Source organism: Psittacula echo, assembly GCF_963264785.1.
Source record: "Psittacula echo genome assembly, chromosome: 3".
In the NCBI taxonomy this organism is placed as follows: domain Eukaryota; kingdom Metazoa; phylum Chordata; class Aves; order Psittaciformes; family Psittacidae; genus Psittacula; species Psittacula echo.
Genome location: NC_137736.1, coordinates 111,437,995 through 111,461,741, shown reverse-complemented (window position 1 = coordinate 111,461,741; position 23,747 = coordinate 111,437,995). Strand labels below are relative to the sequence as shown.

Below are 23,747 nucleotides of genomic sequence, written 5' to 3'. Positions count from 1 at the left end.
TCCAGTATGTGTGCTTAATAACTTGCTTTACTTGATGCTCCGTGAGCATGCAGAAGTAGTGACTTTGCTTTAGAGTGCTGATCAACAAATACCACATCGTTTCTCACAGATGCCCTGTGTTCTCTTTTTGTTACAGTTCTGCTGTATGTTGCTTATCATTATTGATGACTGCCTGTTCAGTGCCAGAAAATTTGGATGTAGGAATGGAACAGAATAATTCTGAAAGAAATCTGGGTTCTGTGTTAAGGCAAGCAATAATGAAATGGCTACTGTCTATCTGTTTGGAAGAAGAAATGGAAGAATATGCAAAGTTGCCTCCTGTGCTCTGCAGGTAAAGTCTTTGTGGCCTATTTTTATATGTAAGTTCACTCTGTGACACAGGAGATTACACAAGAAAAAGTGGATTTGCAGAATTGCATAATATTAGTGCTTTGTTAGAGCTCATAGAGTTTTTAAGCTTATTGTGGAATGTCACTCTGGGACCATAATTTACTTACCTGTCCTTAGCACAGCAGATACTTGAACTATGTTTAAAATCTTAAGTGAAAACTTAAGCTGCTTCGAAGATACGCGGTTAATCTGGTGAATTGTTGGGTGCACTTCAGGAATCCCAAGAGCTTGTCTGATGGCAAGAAACTACAAAATGATTTTCTTTTCCTACAGTGATTTTCCTCATCTTATATTGCAAAAGATTCTTGTGAGCCTTACGATGAAGAACTGTAGAGCTGCCATGATTTTTTTCCAAAATGATGCTAAATGGTATGTTTTTAATCAATCGTTATACTTAAGCTTCTTATATTTGTCAATTTAGCAAGCAGAGATAATGTAATGCATAATTCCTCAAGCTCTTTCGCATCTTTCTGTATAACACCTTTGAGACCCCATGAAAATAGCAGTGCTTTTGCGATTTGTTAAGATGCTTTAAGCGTATGTTAAAATAGCCTTTTGCTGACAGTCAAAGCTTCAGGTACTGAACAAAATACCTCATATGGGCTATGTGTGTTATTTGTCTTCAGCGATTCAGCTAAATATTTGTCTCTTTATCCATAAGTACACTAGGTATATCAACTCATTATATTTTTTGAATAATTTGTAGCTTTATAGAAATATCTGTTCATGCTTCATAACATTACCTTCCATTCTAAAGGAAACATATATCTAAAGAGTTTTCTTGAAGATTAATGCTAAGTGGAAACTCAGCTAGATGCTTACTGTCCATACATCCTCATGCCACTCCACCTGTATTTGTGGCCCCAGCCTCACATTACTTGATTCTGTCAGAGTCACTCTTACGAATGCTGTTGCATATTTCAATGATACATATGTTTGAGACTTTGGACTATATCCAGTTTCCTCTTAATAAACGAAAATGTGTATAACTTGTTCTGATGAAATATAAGACTTTCCTATTAGAAGCTAAAAATACTATTTACAGGGTGGTTTTGGATTTCTGTGCCAGGTGTGTAAAGTAGATTGAGGTCAGCCATCTTAACGCAAAACAGATGCTGCTATATGAACTACAGTAGAACATATGATGTGTGTGCAGGCTTCACTTTTGCTTGCAGTTTCTTCAGACAGAGCTAAAGTTGTATCCATTGCCGAATGAAAGTCACCTCAGAAATTAGAAATCAGCCAGAGTTCGGAAACACAAAAAGATAAAGTATTTTATTTTGCTTTTTTTTGTTTCTTGTATTTAAATGATAGTTTTAAAGTCTTGTAAGTTGTATACTGACTGCTAAAGTAAGAATTATGTCTCCTCTTCAAGTGTGCAGCACTTGCAATGGAAAGAAGAAAGCAATTTTTCCGATGTTGAAGAGCTGTATCTGCAGACAACATTTGATGAAATGGATATTTTCACTAACTTTGCAGTAAATGTTGCAGATAAAAATGTGACTGGTTCAAGACTTGCCATCAACCAGAATCTTAGGGAAACATTGGAGCAATGTCTTTTAGCAATGTCAGAAAAGCTTTTAAGCATCCATGCTTCTAAGGTAAGTTGGAAATGACTGTTACATCTTTATGCTCCCAAACAATGTGTTTTCAAGGCCAAAGTACATAGATTTTAATTCCTTTTACCACTAAAAATGAACAACAAGCATTTTAAAAACTATATCCAATAATATGAAATAGAGAAGTCTGCTTTTCTTTATGGATAATTTGCCAATGATGTTGTTTTCAAAATTATGGGAATACACAGAAGCTGTATAAAAGTGGAAATGCATGCAAAGTTGCCACATAAACCACTTACCCTGCTTTTTGTGATGTTGGTTTCAGTTTCTCTGCCCCTGTAATGCTTTAGCCCTTGCCAGTTTTCAGCCAAGATAGCCTGAAACACAGAAGTCTCAAATATTTAGGTTTTGTAAAAAGACACAGCGTGTGTAAAGGACTAGTTGTAAAAGAAAACTGCAAGTATGGGTTATATTAACAGTGACTTTAGGCAGCATCTGAAATACTGCATCCAGTTTTAAGCCTCCCAGTACAAGACACTTCATGCATGTAGCAGAGGTCACTGAGATGGTAGGGGCTCCAAACAATTCTGTGTTTCGATGAAAAAGTTTCATGATAAACCACTGGTATTTATACTGTGTGTTTTAGTCTAAGGTGGTTACAGCAGAGCACCTTGTCCGATGTGCCAGTCTCTTGACTGGTGTTCTTGGCTGCTATTGCTACACTGGTATATTTAAAGAAGAGGATGCCTGTAAATCAGAGTTGTTCCAGAAGGCTAAGGTAAGCAGTAATGCATTTGGGAGCTATTAGAAATGAAATAAACCATTAAATAGAAACAATTTAAAAAATTCTATTCGTATTGTCAGTACACCAATGCATCAGTTTTGCAGGGGAAAGTATTCTAAATACTGATACGTTTCTGAGTCACCCGTTTTTATCTAACAATATAAATGGACATGTAGACATGTCCTTAGGTCTTCCATGCAGGAATTTGTTAAGATCATTTGATGGTTTAAACCTGTATGAAGACAGCTATTATTATTATTGCTGATACTACTACTACTGCTATCAGAAGTTACTTCTTGCCTAAATATGGAAACCTCAAACTTACACATCATGGAGAGATGCTATATTTTTCTTTTGTAATGAAAGTACCAGTGTTACAGACAGGTCTGGACCATTTTTTTGTCACTTCTGGAGCAGAAAGTGTGAAACAAAAATCAAAGAAAGAAAAAAAAAGTCAAAACTCATTGATACACACTATAAATATCAAAGCTATACAAATGAGAATGTATGAGTGATAATCATATCCTTTTGTCTCTATGTGCACTGTGTATATACCAATGTATAAAGGAATGTAACTGGTATTTTAACTGTTGTATTTTTAGTCTCTCATTTATTATGCTGGAGAAAGCATTTCTCTATCTAAAAACAAACTAAATGAAGATGCCCAGATCAACTCACTGAGGACTTTGATAATGCAGTGTACAAAATGCTTATGCAATTGTGTGAAGGTAAAGCTTTTCAAGGAATTTCTATTTCTTTCTTCATTAACGGGATCTTGAAGTTGAATATCATATATATGGTACCTGAAAAACATGATTAACCTATCTTGCTTTCTTACAGAACAGTGCTAATAAAATGCACTCTGATATATTCCTGCGTTTGTTAACATCGAAACTTATGAATGACCTTGTAGATATTTGCAAAAATCTGGTAAGTATTTTCCATTGTTTCTGATGTCTGCTTCTAAATTCAGTGCTCTTCTACAAGAGGATTGTTTTTGCCTTGTAATAGTTTGGAAGCAAACCAAATGAGATACATATTACTGAAAAAATGAACCAAAATACATTGAGTTTTATAGAGAATTTCTAACTGGAAACTTCTATTTAGCATTTGAACACAGGCGTAGGGGAAAAATGAGAGCAGATGGGTAACATCTGATGAAGGTTAGCGTGCCAGCTGACATTAAAAACCAATGTATGTTATTTTTGGATTTTTTTCAATATTGTATTGAAGTAAAAGTTTTATGCCACAGGAAGAATTTCTATAACATATGACACTTCAATGCACTTCTAAAGTTATAGAATCATAGAATCATAGAATAGTCAGGGTTGGAAAGGACCTTAAGATCATCTAGTTCCAACCCCCCTGCCATGGGCAGGGAGACCTCACACTAAACCATGCCACTCAAGGCCTCATCCAACCTGGCCTTCAACACCGCCAAGGATGGAGCATTCACAACCTCCCTGGGCAACCCATTCCAGTGCCTCACCACCCTGACAGTAAAGAATTTCTTCCTTAGATCCAATCTAAACTTCCCCTGTTTAAGTTTGAACCCGTTACCCCTTGTCCTGTCACTACAGTCCCTGATGAAGAGTCCCTCCCCAGCATCCTTGTAGGCCCCCTTCAGATACTGGAAGGCTGCTATGAGGTCTCCACGCAGCCTTCTCTTCTCCAGGCTGAACAGCCCCAACTTTCTCAGCCTATCTTCATATGGGAGGTGCTCCAGTCCCCTGATCATCCTCGTGGCCCTCCTCTGGACTTGTTCCAACAGTTCCATGTCGTTTTTATGTTGGCGACACCAGAACTGTACACAATACTCCAAGTGAGGTCTCATGAGAGCAGAGTAGAGGGGCAGGATCACCTCCTTCGACCTGCTGGTCACGCTCCTTTTGATGCAGCCCAGGATACGGTTGGCTTTCTGGGCTGCGAGCGCACACTGAAGCCGGCTCATGTTCATTTTCTCATCGACCAACACTCCCAAGTCCTTCTCCTCAGGGCTGCTCTGAATCTCTTCTCTGCCCAACCTGTAGCTGTGCCTGGGATTGCTCTGACCCAGGTGTAGGACCTTGCACTTGGCATGATTTAACTTCATAAGGTTGGCATCAGCCCACCTCACAAGCCTGTCAAGGTCCTTCTGGATGGCATCCCTACCCTCAGGCGTATCAACCGAACCACACAGCTTGGTGTTATCAGCAAACTTGCTGAGGGCGCACACAATCCCGCTGTCCCTGTCACCGACAAAGATGTTGAACAAGACCGGTCCCAACACCGATCCCTGAGGGACACCACTCGTTCCCGGTCTCCAGCTGGACATCGAGCCATTGACCACAACTCTTTGCATGCGGCCATCCAGCCAGTTCTTTATCCACTGAGTGGTCCACCCATCAAATTGATGTCTCTCCAATTTAGAGACAAGGATGTTGTGCTAGACAGTGTTGAATGCTTTGCACCAAGTCCAGGTAGATGACATCAACTGCTCTGCCCCTGTCCATCAGTTCCGTACCCCCATCATAGAAGGCCACCAAATTGGTCAGGCAGGATTTCCCCTTAGTGAAGCCATGCTGGCTGTCACCAACCACCTCCTTGTTTTTCATGTGCCTTAGGATACCTTCCAGGAGAATGTGCTGCAAGATTTTGCCAGGCACAGAGGTGAGACTGACTGGTCTGTAATTCCCCGGGTCATCCATTTTCCCCTTCTTGAAAATGGGGGTTATATTTCCCTTTTTCCAGTCGTTGGGAACTTCACCTGACTGCCATGATTTTTCAAATATGATGGCCGGTGGCTTAGCAACTTCATTTGCCAGCTTCTTCAGGACCCACGGATGGATCTCGTCAGGTCCCATGGACTTGTGTACGTTTATGTTTTTAAGATGGTCTTGAACCAGATCCTGTCCCACGGTGGGCCTAGGGTCTTCATTCTCACAGTTCCTGCGTTCGCCTTCCGAGACTTGGGTGGTGTGGTCAGAGACTTTGCCAGTGAAGACTGAGGCAAAGAAGTCATTAAGAACCTCAGCCTTCTCCAAATCCCAGGTAGCCAGTTCTCCCAATATCTTCCGGAGAGGGCCTACGTTGTTCCTAGTCTGTCTTTTATTCGCTACGTATCTATAGAATCCCTTCCTGTTATCCTTAACATCCCTAGCCAAGTTCAATTCTAACTGGGCCTTAGCCTTCCTCACCTGGTCCCTAACTTCCCGAACAACATCCCTGTATTCTTCCCAGGCTGCTTGTACCTGCTTCCACCTTCTATAAGTCTCTTTTTTCCTTTGAATTTTCCTCAGCAGCTCCTTATCCATCCAAGGAGGTCTCCTGGCCCTCCTGCTGCACTTCCTTCTAGTTCGGGTGCAACACTCCTGAGCTTGGAGCAGGTGATCCTTGAATATCAACCAACAGTCTTTGGCCCCTCTGCCCTCTAGGGCTGTGTCCCATGGAACCTTACTAAGCAGGTTCCTGAAGAGGCCAGAGTCTGCTCTCTTGAAGTCCAGGGCAGTGAGCTTGCTGCACGCTCTTCTCACTGTCCTGAGGATCTTGAACTCGACCATCTCATGATCGCTGCAACCAAGGCTGCCCTGGAGCGTCACATTTCCAACCAGCCCTTCCCTGTTGGTGAGCACGAGGTCAAGCATGGCACCTCTCCTTGTCGGCTCCTCTATTACTTGCAGAAGGAAGTTGTCTTCCACACAATCGAGGAACCTCCTGGATTGCTTGTGCCGGGCCTTACTGTACCTCCAACAGATATCAGGGTGGTTGAAGTCCCCCATGAGGAACAAGGGCCTGTGATCATGAGGCTGTTCCTATCTGTCTATAGAGCACTTCATCCACAGATTCCTCTTGATCAGGTGGTCTGTAACAGATCCCCACAGTAATGTCCCCCAACGCTGTTCTCCCTTTAACCCTGTCCCACAAACTCTCTGTCGACTGCTCACCCGTCCCCAGACAGTTCTAAAAGCTTCTGTTTGGTTTGTATTTTGATGAACTTATGTGCCTTAAAACACTTTGAAGGTGTTTATTTTGTGAGTATTGAATCTAACTGTAAATGACTCCTTTCTCACTGAGAAAAGTACTAGGGTTGCACGTCTTTGTGTTTAGCACAACTCTTAAAATGTCTCCTTTTAGCATATTATCATGTAATCATATTTGAGTAGGCAAAATCCTTTTTTTTTTTTCAGAGGAGGAGAAGCTGAGAGTCTTACCTTCTGTTAACTTGTCATCTGGTAGGGAAAGTAGTACTTAATTTGCCCTCAAAAATGTCACATGCCTTCTTTTAATTTCTCTGTAATTATGTATTGAGAAGTTTGAGAATCTCATAGGGAAAATCGTTTTTCCAATACTGACAATGTCCTTGGCATCATCTAAACCACAGAGACTAGTACCTGTCTTAGGAAGCTTCTATCCTAAAGAGAATAGTTCAAGTCAAGGAATTCACATATGTGGGAGGTTGGTTTCTTCCAAAGGCTGAAATTCATCAATTAAGTGTAGCTCATATTGGCTTCAGCCATTCTAGGTCACTGGCAAACTGTAACGTATTTCCTTGGCTTATGCCAACTTTAGCCAACTTTAAAAGTATGTGGTGTTTTTGTCAGATGACATTTACTGGAAAACCAAGCATACTGGGAGAAGTGGATCTAGTGGGTAATGATCCTGAGGAGAGTGTAATGGAAGGAGATAACCAGATATCTGATGATCTGTTTGATGATCCTGCAGTGACTGACATCAGTGATACATATGAATCTAGTGAGATGCAAAATGTAACAGGTATGTCTTCTTTGTGTCCAAAACTATTTGCAGAAGCTTGTTTTTACAGATTGCTCTTTGCTTGCTTAGAAGACAGCGAGATACAAAACTTGCTTTATTAATAGTTGAAGCAAGTATTGATTGAACCAAGTATTTTCTAAACAATAATTCTTTTGTGCGTCATTAGTGTTTTAAAGATGTTAGTGAAGTGTTCTAGCTCATTTAGAAAGGAGAAGTTTATTTTTTATTTCATAAACAGTAGAATGCAAGCAGAGAAGCTGGCTAACTTGTTCAATGTCAGGCAGAATTGTTGGCAAAGAGGAAACTGAAAAGTTTGTCTGTAGGGCACCTCTCTCTGTCATTAAACTGAGCTTAATTTTCTCAAAAGTATTCCTATTTAACTTTTCTCCTATTCCTTATAAGTAATTATTGACAGGGTTGGCTTTCTTGTATCTCTGGACCTGCAGAGGGACAGGAACATGAATCCTGTTAGGAACTGCAAGTTCTGAAGTTCTTTTTGTTTTAAATTCTTTCTTAAAATGGTGTGTATCTTAGTTTGTAATCAGGACTATGTCTTACAATTGTTATTGAATGAGAAGGAAATCAGGGTGTTTATTAATGCCGCAAACAGCAGCTGGTCTGTTTTCCTCATCATGTTGAATTAAGTATCTCTAGAAGTATCTTCTCCAATCTAATAAATAATTCTAATATATAAAGTTTGCAGTTGCAGAAAGTTGCAAGAGTTCTACATGTGACAGAAAAATTGCATTTGTAACCACTTTGTTTAGGTTATCATTGACATTTCAATGAGGGTATTAGCATAGCATTCATTCTGATAGTTTCAATTTTGGGAAAGCTTTGAATCTGTAGTTTTAAATATATCCTGAGTTATAGTTAACAGCACAAAAGAGCACAGTTGTAGATAGTCTGCTGAGTTCACTGTAACCTTGATGGAGAAATCAGCCATATATAAAAAAATTAAAAGCCTCTGTTTTAGAGAAGGCATTTGATGAAGTGGAAAACACACTCCAGAAGCTGTTACTGATGCAGTAACTTCTTAATAACAAATAAACTTAAAGGTTGCTAGTATTCTATCTATTCTGGAAATATAAATCAGTTTTGTAAAGACCTGAAATGTTACCAGGTTGCTTGTTTGTTTGTTTGTTTATGGTCCTTGGGGAAACATTTCTTACATGAAAATCTTATTTTTCAGGTGCTTTGAGCCCATTAGCTGAAGAACAGTTGACAAAGCAGGATTTACTTCTCCTTGAAATCCTGAGATTCTTATGTATTTGTGTAACTACAGTTCAAATTCAGACAGTGAGTTTTGGAGTCTCTGATATACGGAGGAAGCTGTTAATGCTTACTGATGGCAGTGTCTTTGACAGTGCTAAGCCATTGCACCTGCATGTGGTGAGTGTGAGCTTTTGCTTACAGCAGACCCATCTCTGTATTTGTACTGGTTTTAAACTTGCATATTCTTGTCAATTATGTATTCTTGTCTTTGTCTTGTTATGTGTCCCCTGAGAAGACATTAAACCAGCTACTTTTAGTGTTTTGAAGTGTGCTGTAAGCCAGAAAATAAAGAGTTGAGAAGTGTAAACATCCTGTCTTTATCATTAATTAATTGTTAAATAGTTAGAAATAGGCTCTGTGGTACAATAGGATCTGTGTTTTAGTTTACAAAGGAAATATTTTTGACTACCAAACCAAAAAATTTCATAAGCCATATTACTGTGTGACAGTCTTTGCATGAAAAGATGGTCAGAGTCTAACACGTAAGAGCTGTTATACAATAGGTATCCTTACTGCATGATTTCATGTAAGAATTACAGAAAATGTGTTACAGTTTTGTATACTTATTTTCCATTTTGGTTCTTTTTTTTTTTATTCCCTAGTACTTGGTCCTTTTGAAGGAGCTCCCTATTGAAGAACACCTCTTGCCTGAAGATGATGTTCATATGCTTCTTCAGTCTCTTTCGTAAGGGAGAAACTATTCAGCATGTGTTAGAGCTATTTTAGTTCAACAGCTAGAAGATTTGAGAGCTGTTTAGTGTTTCAAGATGCTTTTTCTTTCTTTCTGTCATAGTTCCCTGTGTTCTTTGTACCGCCGAGATCAAGAAGTTTGTGAAGTAATTCTGAATAATTTGCTTCCTATAGCAGTACAGTTGGCCTGGTCCAACACAGATGCTGAGAAGACAAGACATGCCCGAGGACAATTTTTGACAGTTGTTGGAGCCTTTTGGTATGTTTTGTCTATTTAATGCAGAAGTCTGTTGGATATGAGAATTTTAACTTTTGCTATCAGTGTCAAGACTGTAGTACTATTGTTTGTCTTGCTGTTGGTATCCTATGATATTTTTATCCAGCATTTAGCTTTCTAGATTTTCTGTGTCATGTTGTATTTGTAGCAAGGAATCATAGTGTCCTTAAGATAGTATTAGGACAATGAATGCTGCACTGTTGTATATTGACAAAGATTGCCTGTTGAGCACAAAAGACTGAACTGTGAGCAGCAGAAACTTAACTTGTCAGACTTATTCTCAGAACTGTTTTTAATTTATTTAAATATTTTCATTTATTCAAATCTTCTTTATTTTAGGCATTTATCTCAAGGAGGGAAATGTACAGCACCAGTAAGAGTGGCCCTTTTAAAGTGCATGAAAGCCCTGCTTGAGGTAATCCCAGAATTTCTGGCATTCATTAGCATGTCAAGTATATACTCAAGGTGTACCTGAAAACAGTATCTGAAGATCTTTTGTATACATCAGTGTATATTCCATTGTAGATCTTCTGTATATTTTAAACCACAATGTTAATATTCTTCAGGCTGATCCTTATTGCAAGTGGGCGATCCTTAATGTGATAAATGAAGACCTATCCGTGAGCGATGCTTTACCCCATTTTCTCGCAGATAGCCACCATCAAGTTCGCATTCTTGCTGCAAAGTCAATTACCAGGTGATAATATAGCTCTTTTTTTCTGATGATAATAAGGCTTAATTTCATTTAACTGAGTGTTACTTCTGCTACTGTACTGAATAGGAAACAGTTAATCCTCTAGAAATAGATTATGTGCATTGTGTAGCATAAAAAGCTTTTCAAAGGATGTTAGGTTTTGAATACTGTATATAGTTGTTCATACATAAAAAAGGATATAATTGAACTGGAATAGGAGTAAAGGAGGGATGTTCAAAATTACAAAAAACTTTATGCACAGGTATTGGTTGCATAAACTAGAGCTCTTTAGCACAAAAAGAGTTGAAATGCAGGAGGTATAATAGAACTACAAAATCGGGAGTGGAACAAAGTGAAGATTGGGAGATTTTTCCAGTTTAAAGACTAGGGGATATCAGTTGAAGCTAACAGGTTCAAGATACTGAGAAAATATGGTTTACTTCTTCATACAACATTCAGTTATCCTGAGTGTTATCCTACCACCTTCAACTGTCTGAATGTTTTCAGGGATTCAAAAAGCAACAAATTCATGAAAGAGAAAATTATTGAAGGATACTTACTATGGTCTGGTGGTTAGGGCACCTGTGAACAAATGTTATATTCAAGGAATTTTTATGCATACAAGGCATGCATATGGTGATCTTTCTTAGGTATCTGCTAATAGTCATGTAGAAATAAATGGCTTGAGGAACATTTTGTCCAATCCACTGTGATGTTGCCATTTTTGTTACAAAGAGCAAAGTGGGTTGGGCCTCTATCTACAAAAAAATAATAGTAATTCTTTCAGACACTTTTTACGTATTCCCAAAGTAATTCATGGTATGAAATGTTGCATTACAATGGACATCTGAAGTTTGGCTTCCTGCACTTGCAGAGGTTGGGAAAATTTTATAGCTATTTATAGAACTATATTTTCAGGTTATTCTCTACCATTTTGACCTAACAGATAGTGTTATTGATAATGTTTGAGGGAGAAGAAGGAAAGACTGCTGTACAAGAAAGTTAAGAAGAAAATGGTGATATTCAGAAAATTGGGAACTTCTTTTTTGACATGCACAATATGCAGTAATTCTGTGGACTAAATGTTATACTAATAAATTATTCTTTTCTTAAAGTTTGTTTCAAGATGTGAAGGAAAGAGATTCTTCTGGAATGTCAAAACCTCTTCCCTTGAAGCTCCAGCAGAAAGCTTTTGAGAATGCGTATCTCAGAGTTCAGGAAGGAATGAAAAATCTGGTACCAACATCTAGTCATTAGTTTTACCTAGCTTCCATTTTATGAATAAGATGACTTTTAAAATGATCGTGTTCTGTTTTCCAAGAGCATAATTTCTTCTGGACTTATGATGTCGTGAGGTGCTGCTGAAAGAAGGTGGTAGTGAGGAAATCCCTTACACATCCAGTCAGTCACTATTTTGCACATATTAGAAGTTTCTGAACTTTTTTACTGCATGTTCCAGACTGCTCTTTTGTATCATACTATTTGTTGTTGCAGGTTTCTGATCTGTAGCAGTTGAGAATCAAATTAAAATGGAGCCTCAATATTCTAGACAACATATAGTGAATGAGGCAATGTAAATTAAAATTACGTGTTCATATAATATAAAAACAGATTTATAAGCTCCAGTAAGATCATGTTTCCCGTGGTATTAAGAGCAGCAGTTTTCACAAAACCAAAATTTGCTTAAAAATCTAAACTAGTCAGAAGAAACTTCAGATGAAAGAATGGTTTTAATTCAGTGCAGTGACTAGAAGTGCCGTGGGGTATGTTACTGTGGAATTTCTTTAACTGTTAAATTTCTATTAGTGTCTTAACTTTTCCTCCTTCCTTATTACCATGCTAAGTCATCTACATCACCTACATTTTCCACTTTTTTTTCTGCCACACTATCATATGTCTCTCTGCTGTGTTTTGTCTCTGTTCTCTTTGTCTGCTGTCTCGTAGCTTGGGCTTGCTGCTGAGGCCTCATCTCTCTGTCATTTCATATCTCTGTACTATCGCCTCCAGTTCTTTGCCGTCTTGTCTCTCTGTTGCCTTGGCTCCCTGTTCTGTCACCTTAGCTTACTGTTTATTAGCTTCTGCCCTTTCATTGCAGTTTCTTGTTACTTTTCAATATTTATCACTTTGTCAACACCTTGCTTTAATAAGGGAAGGTCTCAATTTGAATTACAAGGCAGTTCTTTCCTATATGCATCAGGAGCAGAAAAGAGGCTTGTCTTACGAGTGTCTCCATCGTTTCTCTTCCAAGTGCAACATTTTCATCAGTGTTTATGCCAGTGCCCCTAATTTTAAATTATTTTATGATGTTGGGACCGGTCTTGTTCAACATCTTTGTCAGTGACATGGACAGTGGGATTGAGTGTGCCCTCAGCAAGTTTGCTGATGACAACCAAGTGTGGTTTGGTTGATAATGCCGGAGGGAAGGAATGCCATCCAGAGGGACCTTGACATGCTTGTGAGGTGGGCTGATGCCAACCTGATGAAGTTTAACCATGACAAGTGCAAGGTCCCTACACCTGGGTCAGAGCAATCCCAGGCACAGCTACAGGTTGGGCAGAGAAGAGGTTCAGAGCAGCCCTGCAGAGAAGGACTTGGGAGTGTTGGTTGATGAGAAAATGAACATGAGCCGGCTTCAGTGTGCGCTCGCAGCCCAGAAAGCCAACTGTATCCTGGGCTGCATCAAGAGGAGCGTGACCAGCAGGTCGAAGGAGGTGATCCTGCCCCTCTACTCTGCTCTCATGAGACCTCCCTTGGAGTATTGTGTGCAGTTCTGATGTCCTCAACATAAAAAGGACATGGAACTGTTGGAACAAGTCCAGAGGAGGGCCACGAGGATGATCAGGGGAGTGGAGCACCTCCTGTATGAAGACAGGCTGAGAAAGTTGGGTCTGTTCAGCCTGGAGAAGAGAAGGCTGCGTGGAGACCTCAGAGCAGCCTTCCAGTATCTGAAGGGGTGCTACAGGGGTGCTGGGGAGGAACTCTTCATTAAGGACTGTAGTGATAGGACAAGGGGTAACGGGTTCAGACTTAAACAGGGGAAGTTTAGATTGGATCTAAGGAAGAAATTCTTTACTGTGAGGGTGGTGAGGCACTGGAATGGGTTGCCCAGGGAGGTTGTGAATGCTCCATCCCTGGTGGTGTTGAGGGCCATGTTGGACAGAGCCTTGGGTGGCATGGTTTAGTGTGAGGTGTCCCTGCCCATGGCAGGCAGGGGGGTTGTAACTAAATGATCTTAAGGTCCTTTCCGACCCTAACTATTCTATGATTCTATTTATTAATTAGAAGATTGCTTTAACAGAATATTTGTATGAGTGCATTATTTCTTATTGAAGGTCAGGGGTGATGGAAGTCCTGAAGATCTTTTGGACAAACAGTGTAATGGAAAAGCTGCTTTGCTGATGCTTATAACCATGGTTCTGTGCTGCAGTCCGGTCTGTGAAAAGCAAGCTTTGTTTGCTATTTGCCAGTCTATGAAAGAGAATGGATTAGAACCTCACCTTGTGAAAAAGGCAAGTATAAAATTCCTTTTTATACTTAAGTTCTAAATTAAGGTTATGTTAAAATTGGAATGGTAAAATAATGCTTTTGTCAGTACTGAAAGTTGTTTTGTAAAAGTGTGACTAGTGTAGGACTTAAGTATCTGAATGTATTTGTCATTATATTTAATGACTTACATAGAAATAAAGCAATTCTAACAGTAAATCTTCTATGTCAAAAGCACAGTAAGTCTTCTGTGTCAAAATCTGTATCTGAAATACAGATTTTTATACATTGAAGATTGCAGATCTCATTTAAAAAAAAAAAAAAATTTCTATCCAGTGGAAGTAAAATGAACTTTTCAGTGTGAAAACATGTAAAATAAATGCAATGTATTGGAAGATAGTATGTATCTTGTGGACTTTAATTTTGAAGGTCACAAGGGTGTGCTGAAGTAATTGCTGTTTATACGTCAGCCTTTCATGCCAGTCATCTTTTAGTGCACTTGTCCTTTTTATGCTTTCTTTCTATTTGTTGCCTGTTGTTTTTACACACATTCTCTACCCTCAAAATGTGTACTGTCTATCCTTTCTTTGCATACCACCTCATACTGGGTAGTTGTAGTTTCTTAATTGAACTGTTTTGAGATACAGCAATACAAATGATAAATTGTGTATACTAAAGAGGAGCTGAGTTATAAAAACAGTCATTAAAAGGCTGGGGAGGGCTTAAAGGTGTAGTACTGCCAGTTTGCCATAGTACTGTGTACTCTGCATGCTGTTTCTGCAATTCTGTTTCATGCACAGGTTTTGGAAAAAGTATCTGATATTTTCGGCTATAAAAGTATAGAAGACTTTATGACTTCACATTTAGACTATTTGGTGATGGAGTGGCTGAAAATAAATGACAGTGGATATAGCCTGTCTGCTTTTCCTTATGTTCTTCTGAACCACACTAGCCTTGAGGAATTCTACAGGTAAATTTGTTACATGAAAGCATTTTATTTACATTTATTTACAATTATGACAGAGGGTTTCAAATTTCTAAATGTATTAATGCATGAGGTTTTTGTTGTAAGATAACATATTGAGACCTTCTAAAATGTATTCCAAGTATCTTGTATTATATTTGTGCTGGCAAGATCTAATTTTTTTTGTATAGTAGTAGCTAGACAATAATCACACAGTTTCGCAGTGGAGGAATTGTATTTGCTGTATGACACTTGAGACTTCTAAAAATGTACTACAAGGACACTCAGGAAATGTATTTACTATGTGTAGGTCTTGTTACAAAGTTTTGGTTCCACACCTGGTGATTAGAAGTCAATTTGAAGAAGTGAAATCACTTGCCAACAAGATTGAAAAAGACTGGAGACAAGTTCTAGGAGACTGTTTTCCGAAGATACTTGTGAATATCCTCCCATATTTTGCCTATCAAAGCCATGGAAACAGTGAAGTAGCAGAGCAAAGAGATGCGGCTTCTAAAGTCTATGACATGCTTAAGGATGAAAACTGCTTAGGAAAACAGGTATCTGTTTTAAATGTGTAAATTGAGTGCTCTGGCATTTAACAGATTTGAAAGAAACTTCTTTATATTCTGTAAAAGTACAAATAGCTCAAGTTCAAAATTATTATTTTAATACAACCAAGCTAGCCACATTTTTATCCCAGGGTTTTCAAGTAGCTCTTCAATAGAAACCTTCAGGCAGACAGTTGACTTGAAGTATTTCAGAATGTAATAATAACTTTTTTACCATTCATTTACAACCCTGAGTTTACTGGTCATATATCTGTTTAAGGAAGTCATGTTTTCCTCATAACATATTTTAGTAATGCTTTATGAGGAGTCATTCTCTCTAGAGACAGACTATATTCAGAACTATCAGGTAGTAAAATGGTTTTTCTTCTAGATACTGTAGGAAAGTAAATTGTTCTACCTGTAACTGCCATAGATAAGACTTAACCAGGCTTAATTTTTTATTGAATTTTATGTCATGGATGATTAAACAAATAGAGAATCCATACAGGAAAAAATGGGTTCTCATAAAAGACATGTTACGTTATTTTAGCTGAAATATTTTTTTTCCTTATTAAGCTACTATTTTTCTTCTTCTAGCAAATTGACAATTTGTCTCATAATAACTTATCAGAGATTGTAGTTGAACTGTTGATGACCTTACATGAACCACCTGATGCTCCAGAAGGAGAAGCTCAGCTAAGTAAATATATAAGGTACTTATTTGTATATTTTCTAAACACTGAGTGTGTTTGTATAATATAGTGCATTAAAATGTGCCCTTCATGTATAAGAAGAGGTGGCCTTGAAGTTGAGAATTCATGTATTTTATTGTCATTAGTAATGATGTATCATAGGCATGCTTTCTCACATCGTTATTCCCCAGTATCAGTAAGGAGAACCTCTATAATACTACAGCTAGATTAGATATTGGGAAGAAATTCTTTACTGTGGGGATGGTGAGGCACTGGAACAGGCTGCCCAGAGAATTTGTAGCTGCCACATTATTGGAAGTGTTCAAGGCCAGGTTGGACAGGGTTTTGAACAACCTGGTCTAGTGGAAGGTGTCCCTGGCCATGGCAGGGGGTTGGAACTAGATGATCCTTAAGGTCCCTTCCAACCCAAACCATTCTGTGATTTTATAAGGAATGAATAGGTTGGCCAGGAAATGCTGTTGTATGTTGGTGAGCTGGACTTATGGCAATGCCAATTTAAATTAGTTCAAATTTGGATGTAAAATTGGTCAGCTTTTAATGTCTAAATTTATATGATTCTTTTAAAGGCCTTTAAATGTTTAGAAGTCGCTGAGAAGTGAAGTGAAACGTTTCTTAGTAGTTCTTGTAGTGTCGGCTCTTGCCTTTGGTAGGGAGATTCCTTAAGCAATACAAATAAATGATAGAAATATTCTAATGCCATAAATATCTTCATTTTTCTGAGCTTTGTTGTTATGAAAATACCACTGTTTGTGTAATTGCATCTGGAAATAATTTTACAGATTTTTGTGTTTAGATATAAACGAGGTGGAAAAATACCACACAAGAAGATACTATTATTGTAGAAACGTGAAGTTGAAAAAAAACCCAAAGCTTTTCTGTGAAATTCTGCCAAAAGTTAAATGGTTGAGGGTTTCAGAACTTTATAAAAGAAGTTTGTTTCAGTGAGTTTATTAACAGACTGTGGTGTCTGCTTGTAATTGAAGTTTTTCTTTCTAAGAAGTGAATGGTAAGAATAAGAGTAATGAAACTTAGATTTTGCTGGTTTGTTACTATCATGATGCATTTCTTTTTGAGGTCCCAGCAAAGTCAACTACCTTATTTTTAATGGGAATATTCATGATTACTTTTTTCTCAAGCAAATTGTTCCCATAATTGCGAAGTGCAGAAGCCTTTTTCCATGACTTGCAATTATAATTTCTTACTAGGTAGCTTAGATGAGATGAATGTGTGGGTTTTTAGAAATATGATCTTTCAAAAAATAATAAAATAATGTTAAGAAAGTGCAACTTATAAAGCTGGCATAGAAGGAAACAGCTAAAAATAAGATGTTCACTCTGCTGGAGGCTTTTGGTTACTTAATTACTGAAAGCAGAAAAGATTTCCTAGGAGTTATGCGTTTATTCAGTGAGACTTATTTACATGGGGTTTGATTTTGGGAAGGAAAAATAAAAATAGTCTCTTTTATTCATTTAGGGAACTGGATCCTGCTCCTAATCCTCCTCATTTTCCATCTTATGTGATTAAGGCAACCTTGGACTATATTAATAACTGTCATAAAAGCAAATTGAAAAATCTTGTAGCAGTTCTTTCTAAAAGCCCTGTAAGTATGTAATGATGATTTTGTTTTTCTGTAGAATGTAACATTTCTTTTATGGGTACATTTTGGTTTAACTGGACATTTTTGTCATGTATATAGGAGGAAAAAAATACAACCTTAGAAACCTTTCTGTTCCTTTGTTTGCCTTCTGAAATGGAAGAAGTCCTAAGCTCAGAGACACAGTAACCTTGCACAAACCACATGCTTGAACTATTACTTGTGTTATATAAATATAAAAAATAACAAATAATGTATAAATAGAGAAAATTACTTTAAAGGGTGGGGAAATCTGTGTGTACCAGACACAGTTTAGACGCAAAAGATCTGTTCAAAGTTTACACTGCTTTACTGCATATGCAACTTATTTTGCCTATCCATGAGCAGTCTCAAAATAAGAAAAAAAAACTTTTCTGGACCATGTTTGTCTAAATCTTTTGAATGTAAAAGTTAATATTGCCAGCCCGTGGAATAAATTCTTTAAAATTTAACACAGCCTGTCTACTACTTGAAGATTGCAACTGTAAAAAGTAACTATCTGTATTGATATATTCTATGAAATAATGCAATCTGTACAACTGAACATCAAATTTGAAAGAATATAGATTGAAGCACTATTCAGGTTTTTAATATTTTTAATTTTATATTTTTCCTGTTAGTGAAAACTGCCGTAACTGTTTTCTGCATAACCTTTCTTGGGGCAGAGGAGAAAGGGGAGTGGGAGGGGAAGGGAGGCATGACACAGGAAAAAGAAAATTAGGAGGTATGTGGCTTATAGTCCTGCTTAGAGGATGAGTTTCAATCATGGTCTTTTGTTTGTTTAAAGCAGTAAAAATAATAAAGCCTTTTAGTCCGTGTCTTTTAAAAAATCTCTATATAGCTATTGCTGAAGTTTTTTTTATATATAAAGTACATCTGTATTGGCATTATGAATTTTCTTTTTGCACATATTTATTTTTAGGATTCATTCCAGAAAATCCTTCTAGCCCTTTGTAAGCATGCGTCAGATACAACCAACATTTACAAGAAGCACAGAGCTCTTATAATTTATCACTTGTTTGTTAGTCTTCTACTTAAAGAGATAAAAGATGGTTTAGGAGGAGCGTGGGCTTTTGTCCTCCGAGATGTAATTTACACCCTGATTCACCACATAAATAGCAGGTAAATACATTAATTATATGTTGTTCTTCCTGACTGATTTTGCTGACGGAAAGGATCTTTGGGATTTTAAAGGATACAGGAGAAATACTCAGATCGTGGACTTAAGTGCAAAGTAAATGTCAAAATGTGCTTATTGAGTTAATAAAGAGTATTGACGTTTACATTCTCACCAGAAAGTAACTAACAAAATGAGCAAAAATTGGTACATGCGTGTATTCAGATTGAGAAAATTGGTACTTCCTCAAGCTTAAGGTTTAGATGGAGATTCTTACCTTTCATAAGGGCTAGAGATACTCTCTTCTTTGAGGTTTAGCTTTGGATTTCCAAGACAGTTGTTCATCTAAATGTCATTTAGTTTACATGCAAGTTGATTCCTTCGATTGTTGGAAGCATTTCATACCCTGGAATATTGAAAAGAGATGTGGCATTTATGGTAAATAGCATTATTATGAGATTTATTGCAATGAACACTGAAGTCTGTCACCTGGGATGGAATACTTGGAGTCTTGGAAGACAAGCTGGATGAATCTGCAGCATGCCTTTCATCACCGTATGTTGACTGTGTACTGAACTGTGCTGGTAAGAGTGTAGCCAGCAAGATAAGGGAAATAGCCATTCTCCTCTTTGAGTGTTAGGAAGCTGCAATAGGACCATGTCCAATGTCGGACCACTCCAGGGCAAGATATGAGAGCTAAATCCCTAGAGCTGATAGAGTTGATCTATTTTAAAGTTTAGAATCAGTTCCTCCTCTAAAGTTTATTTATATTTCCCCTTTCCCCCTATATTTTCCTGTTGTATAATAGTTCAATATTTGAGACAATGACAATTTGTATTTCTTTAGTTTCACTTTTTTCTTTTTGTTTCTTGTGACAGACCTGTAACTATCAGAGACGTATCCATGCGCAGCTTTTCACTCTGTTGTGATCTTCTTCATCACGTTTGCCACACAGCAGTTACATGTTGCAATGATGCCCTAGACAGCCACCTTCATGTTATTGTAGGAACCCTAATACCTCTTGCCGTGGAACAGCCTGAGATTCAGGAACAGGTAGTTTTGAGTTGCTGTTTATTCCTTAGCTATTAGCTTTTCAGTTCATGTTCACTGTCGTTAAAGCTGTATCTATACTCATGTTCACCTGCTGCAGTGTGGGGTCCACACCAGGCTGCAGGTGGATATCTGCTCGACCATGGACCTCCATGGGCTGCACCATGGGCTGCAGGAGAATATATCTCTGCTCCAGTGCCTGGAGCACCTCCTCTCCTTCTTCACTGATCTTGGTGTCTGCAGAGTTGTTTCTCTCGTACTCCCACTTCTCCTTCTGGCTGCAATTGGTACTGCACAGTAACTTTTTCTCCTTACCTGTTACCCCAGAGGCACTACTACCATCACTGATGCTCTCGACCTTGGACAGTGGTGGGTCTGTCTTGGAACCAGCTGGCGTTGGCTCTATTGGACATGGAGGAAGCTTCTAGCAGCGACTCACAGAAGCCATCTCTGTAGTCCCCAGCTACCAAAACCTTGCCACACAAACCCAATACGAATAGAAACTTTATAGCCTGATTAAGGTACAAGGCTCAAAAATGTTTGTCTGTAATTTTTGGTTTTCATTTACTTTTTTATGTTCAGGTCCTAGGCTTGTTGAAGTATCTGGTGATAGATAACAAGGATAATGAAAATCTCTACCAAGCAATCAAATGCTTAGATCCTTTTCCTGAATATCCTGCTTTTAAAGATTTGCGAGCAACTCAACAGAAAATAAAATACAGTAAAGGACCATATTCTCTTTTAGAGGTAATTACATTTTAAACTATATCTCATGGCAGAGTGGTTTTTGTAATGCAAACTTTCAAAAGGAAATTCTCTAGCTATAGGTATGGCTAGAGAAGGAGTAAATCTTGAAAAAGATTTAAGTTAGACGTGTGGATTCTTTTTCTAGCCAGTTTCAGACACCAAGGTGTTTGTAGGTCTCCATTTATTTTGCATCTATTCATATCCACATTGTGGACTGCTGAGAACCACTTTTTGACTTGAAGCTTTCATTTGTATGCTGTATGTGCTTAATACAAAATGTTGCTTTGCAGGAAATTAATCACTTTCTCTCAGTTGGTGTTTGTGATTCATTGCCCTTAACACGACTTGAAGGACTGTATGATTTACGCAAACAATTGGAACAATATAAAGATCAGATGAAGGATCTCCTGAGAAATTTTCATGGTACTGACATCTACTGTTGTATTTTATTATATATTAAATTATGATGGGGAAAACCTGGGGAGAAATACTTACTTTTACTCCTTTTGGAGGCAGGTGGACAGGCTTGATGAGCCTGTTGCCTTGATTTTGCCTTAAAGTCTATGAAGCCCTTACAAGTAACATTAGTAGAAGTATTTTAGCTGTTAAAAAGAATTAAAAAACCCAGTTACTGATAAAGGCTATAAAATGGTATTCTGAAAGATAACGTTTAAGAAATAAATTAGTGCAGTTTGGACACGTGTATTCATTTTTATAAAAATGTCAACAAACATAAAGCCTGATTCCATGTTTCCATTCCAATCAACAGGGCAGCAGGACTTTTTTTAAAGAAATACTGCTTTTATTCTTTTCTCCATTGGCAGATCATCATATTTTTTTCCTAGACTGTTCCTGGAAACAGCAAAATCAAATGCGTATTTTAAAAAAAGAGACCTCAGCCAGGCAGCAAATATGTAAGGAAGTATCTGTCTTGAGAGTTTATAAAGCTAGTCAAATTCTGTAAGGTTTCTGACAGAAACCTTTATTTTGGGATATTCCTTAGTTTTGTGTTTAGAACAGAAACGTTGATATTGGCTTAAGTGCTGTCAGTGGAGTCACATTGTGTGATTTTACTATTTCAAATATTATTTTTATGCTAGCTGATACTGATATTTCATGCATTTAACAGTCATTTCTACATCAAAATACTGAAAATAATAACATTTGTGTGTTTTAGTTTTGGGTATTCTTTGGCATAGTCAAATGCGTAAAAAAATTTTTCAAGACATGATCAGTAAGAAAAAATACTTAATTTTTCAATGTACTGTTTAATACCAACTTCACCATTAATAAGGCATGTTGACATTCGTAGATAAAAGATTCTAAAGCAGTGTGTTCTTCTAATATGTTCACATTACAAATACACAATGAGATTTTTGGGTTTATTTTTCTTTCTGAATGATAGAAAAGCCAGAAGATTGTGTAGTAGTGAAGTTGGTGGTGAGCTTACTGCAGCTAGCCAAGATGGCAGTTAACCATACAGGTGAAAAAGCAGTGCTAGGTAAGTTCATTAGTCCCACAGGCATCCTAAGGCTGCCATTGCAAACCCCAGGTTGAAGGTGTGACCACTTTCAATGTTACTTCCCACTGCTTTTTTGCATGTCTTAATTTCTTGACTAATAACTTAATTTCTCATCAGTTTAGACCCTGGTCTCTTCTATACAAATATAAAAAATACAGCCTGTGTATCTTCAGTCTGTTCTTTATTTGCTTTACAATGTTGTAGAAAATGGAAACATTTTCAAGACGCTTGCCAATTATGGGAGAAAGAGCTGGGAAATAGATTTTGGTTTCTTTCTGACAAACACTAGCAGCCTTCCAGTATCTGAAGGGGACCTAAAAGGATGCTGGGGATCGACTATTCGTCATTGAATCATAGAATCATAGAATAGTTAGGGTTGGAAAGGACCTTAAGATCACTGTAGTGACAGGACACGGGGTAACAGGTTCAAACTTAAACAGGGTAAGTTTAGATTGGATATAAGGAAGAAATTCTTTACTGCGAGGGTTTTGAGGCACTGGAATGGGTTGCCCAGGGAGGTTGTGAATGCTCCATCCTTGGCGGTGTTGAAGGCCAGGTTGGATGAGGCCTTGGGTGGCATGGTTTAGTGTGAGGTGTCCCTGCCCATGGCAGGGGGGTTGGAACTAGATGATCTTAAGGTCCTTTCCAACCCTAACTATTCTATGATTCTATGATTCTATTTTTTAAACTGTTTCTAAGGTCAATTTTGTTTCATTTTTTGTTGTATGTAGTCCTGGTTTTGTACACTATTTTTTTTCTGGAAAACAAGTGAGGAACACACTGATACATCATATTATGTGAAATGTAGGTTAATTCTCACTGAGTTTACAGGCTACTGTTTATATTTATCATATCCTTAGGGAATGAAAATGAGTGTCTCTTAGTGGCCTTTTGCAGTTACCTGTTTCTGGCACAGACAAATATAAAATCCATATGTGATTTAAACTGCAAAACCCAGAGCCATAGGCACTCACAGAAAATTGAGTTAGATAGCGTAACTATATTAACTAAGTCTTAAGCTGCAAAATCTATGTGCGTGTAATTTTAGTCATAAAGTTCCTCAAGTGATTATAAATGTTTGCAGGTTTTACCCATAATAATCTCAGTTCCAAAATTAGTTTGTATTAATTGCAACTTTTAGGGTGGGACCTTGTTTTAGCATGCATAAGATTATAAAATCACCTGCCTTTCCAGAGGCTGTTGGATGTTGTTTGGGAGAAATCGGTCCAATGGACTTCTCCACCATAGCTCTTCAGCGTGCTGAAAATGCACTGGATTCTAAAGCAGTGGACTTACTTGAAGATAGAAAACTTCAGTGGGTCTTCATAATGTTAACTCAAATAAATATTGCTTTAACAGATAACTGGTGAGTATACTTGCTTAATTTATTTCTTTCAAAGCTTAATGGGAGTTTCTAAGTTGTGCATTGCTCAAATCACCTCAGAATTAATGTCCAATGATGTGTGTCTTCAAGACTTAGATTATTTATCCAGTCAAGCTCAGCTGTTTCTTAGCAATTCTTCAGTTGGACTTGAGCCAGAGGATAGCA

The 23,747-nt window shown here is 37.8% G+C and overlaps 1 protein-coding gene across 1 annotated transcript in view; it reads left to right on the top strand.

Moving 5' to 3' along the window:
* Nucleotides 1–23,747, top strand: part of ATM (ATM serine/threonine kinase) — a 64,185-nt gene that overhangs the window by 9,362 nt on the left and 31,076 nt on the right. Inside the window, exons 10-32 of the mRNA XM_080612509.1 lie at nucleotides 137–331; nucleotides 664–759; nucleotides 1,766–1,991; nucleotides 2,596–2,727; nucleotides 3,574–3,663; nucleotides 7,314–7,485; nucleotides 8,678–8,877; nucleotides 9,363–9,445; nucleotides 9,554–9,709; nucleotides 10,067–10,142; nucleotides 10,294–10,424; nucleotides 11,537–11,657; nucleotides 13,754–13,930; nucleotides 14,705–14,874; nucleotides 15,179–15,425; nucleotides 16,014–16,129; nucleotides 17,603–17,729; nucleotides 18,685–18,884; nucleotides 19,758–19,932; nucleotides 20,512–20,676; nucleotides 20,967–21,099; nucleotides 22,082–22,177; nucleotides 23,393–23,564. Of these exons, the coding sequence (XP_080468635.1) occupies nucleotides 137–331; nucleotides 664–759; nucleotides 1,766–1,991; nucleotides 2,596–2,727; nucleotides 3,574–3,663; nucleotides 7,314–7,485; nucleotides 8,678–8,877; nucleotides 9,363–9,445; nucleotides 9,554–9,709; nucleotides 10,067–10,142; nucleotides 10,294–10,424; nucleotides 11,537–11,657; nucleotides 13,754–13,930; nucleotides 14,705–14,874; nucleotides 15,179–15,425; nucleotides 16,014–16,129; nucleotides 17,603–17,729; nucleotides 18,685–18,884; nucleotides 19,758–19,932; nucleotides 20,512–20,676; nucleotides 20,967–21,099; nucleotides 22,082–22,177; nucleotides 23,393–23,564 (3,456 nt within the window). The remainder of the gene's footprint in view (nucleotides 1–136; nucleotides 332–663; nucleotides 760–1,765; nucleotides 1,992–2,595; nucleotides 2,728–3,573; nucleotides 3,664–7,313; nucleotides 7,486–8,677; nucleotides 8,878–9,362; nucleotides 9,446–9,553; nucleotides 9,710–10,066; nucleotides 10,143–10,293; nucleotides 10,425–11,536; nucleotides 11,658–13,753; nucleotides 13,931–14,704; nucleotides 14,875–15,178; nucleotides 15,426–16,013; nucleotides 16,130–17,602; nucleotides 17,730–18,684; nucleotides 18,885–19,757; nucleotides 19,933–20,511; nucleotides 20,677–20,966; nucleotides 21,100–22,081; nucleotides 22,178–23,392; nucleotides 23,565–23,747) is intronic.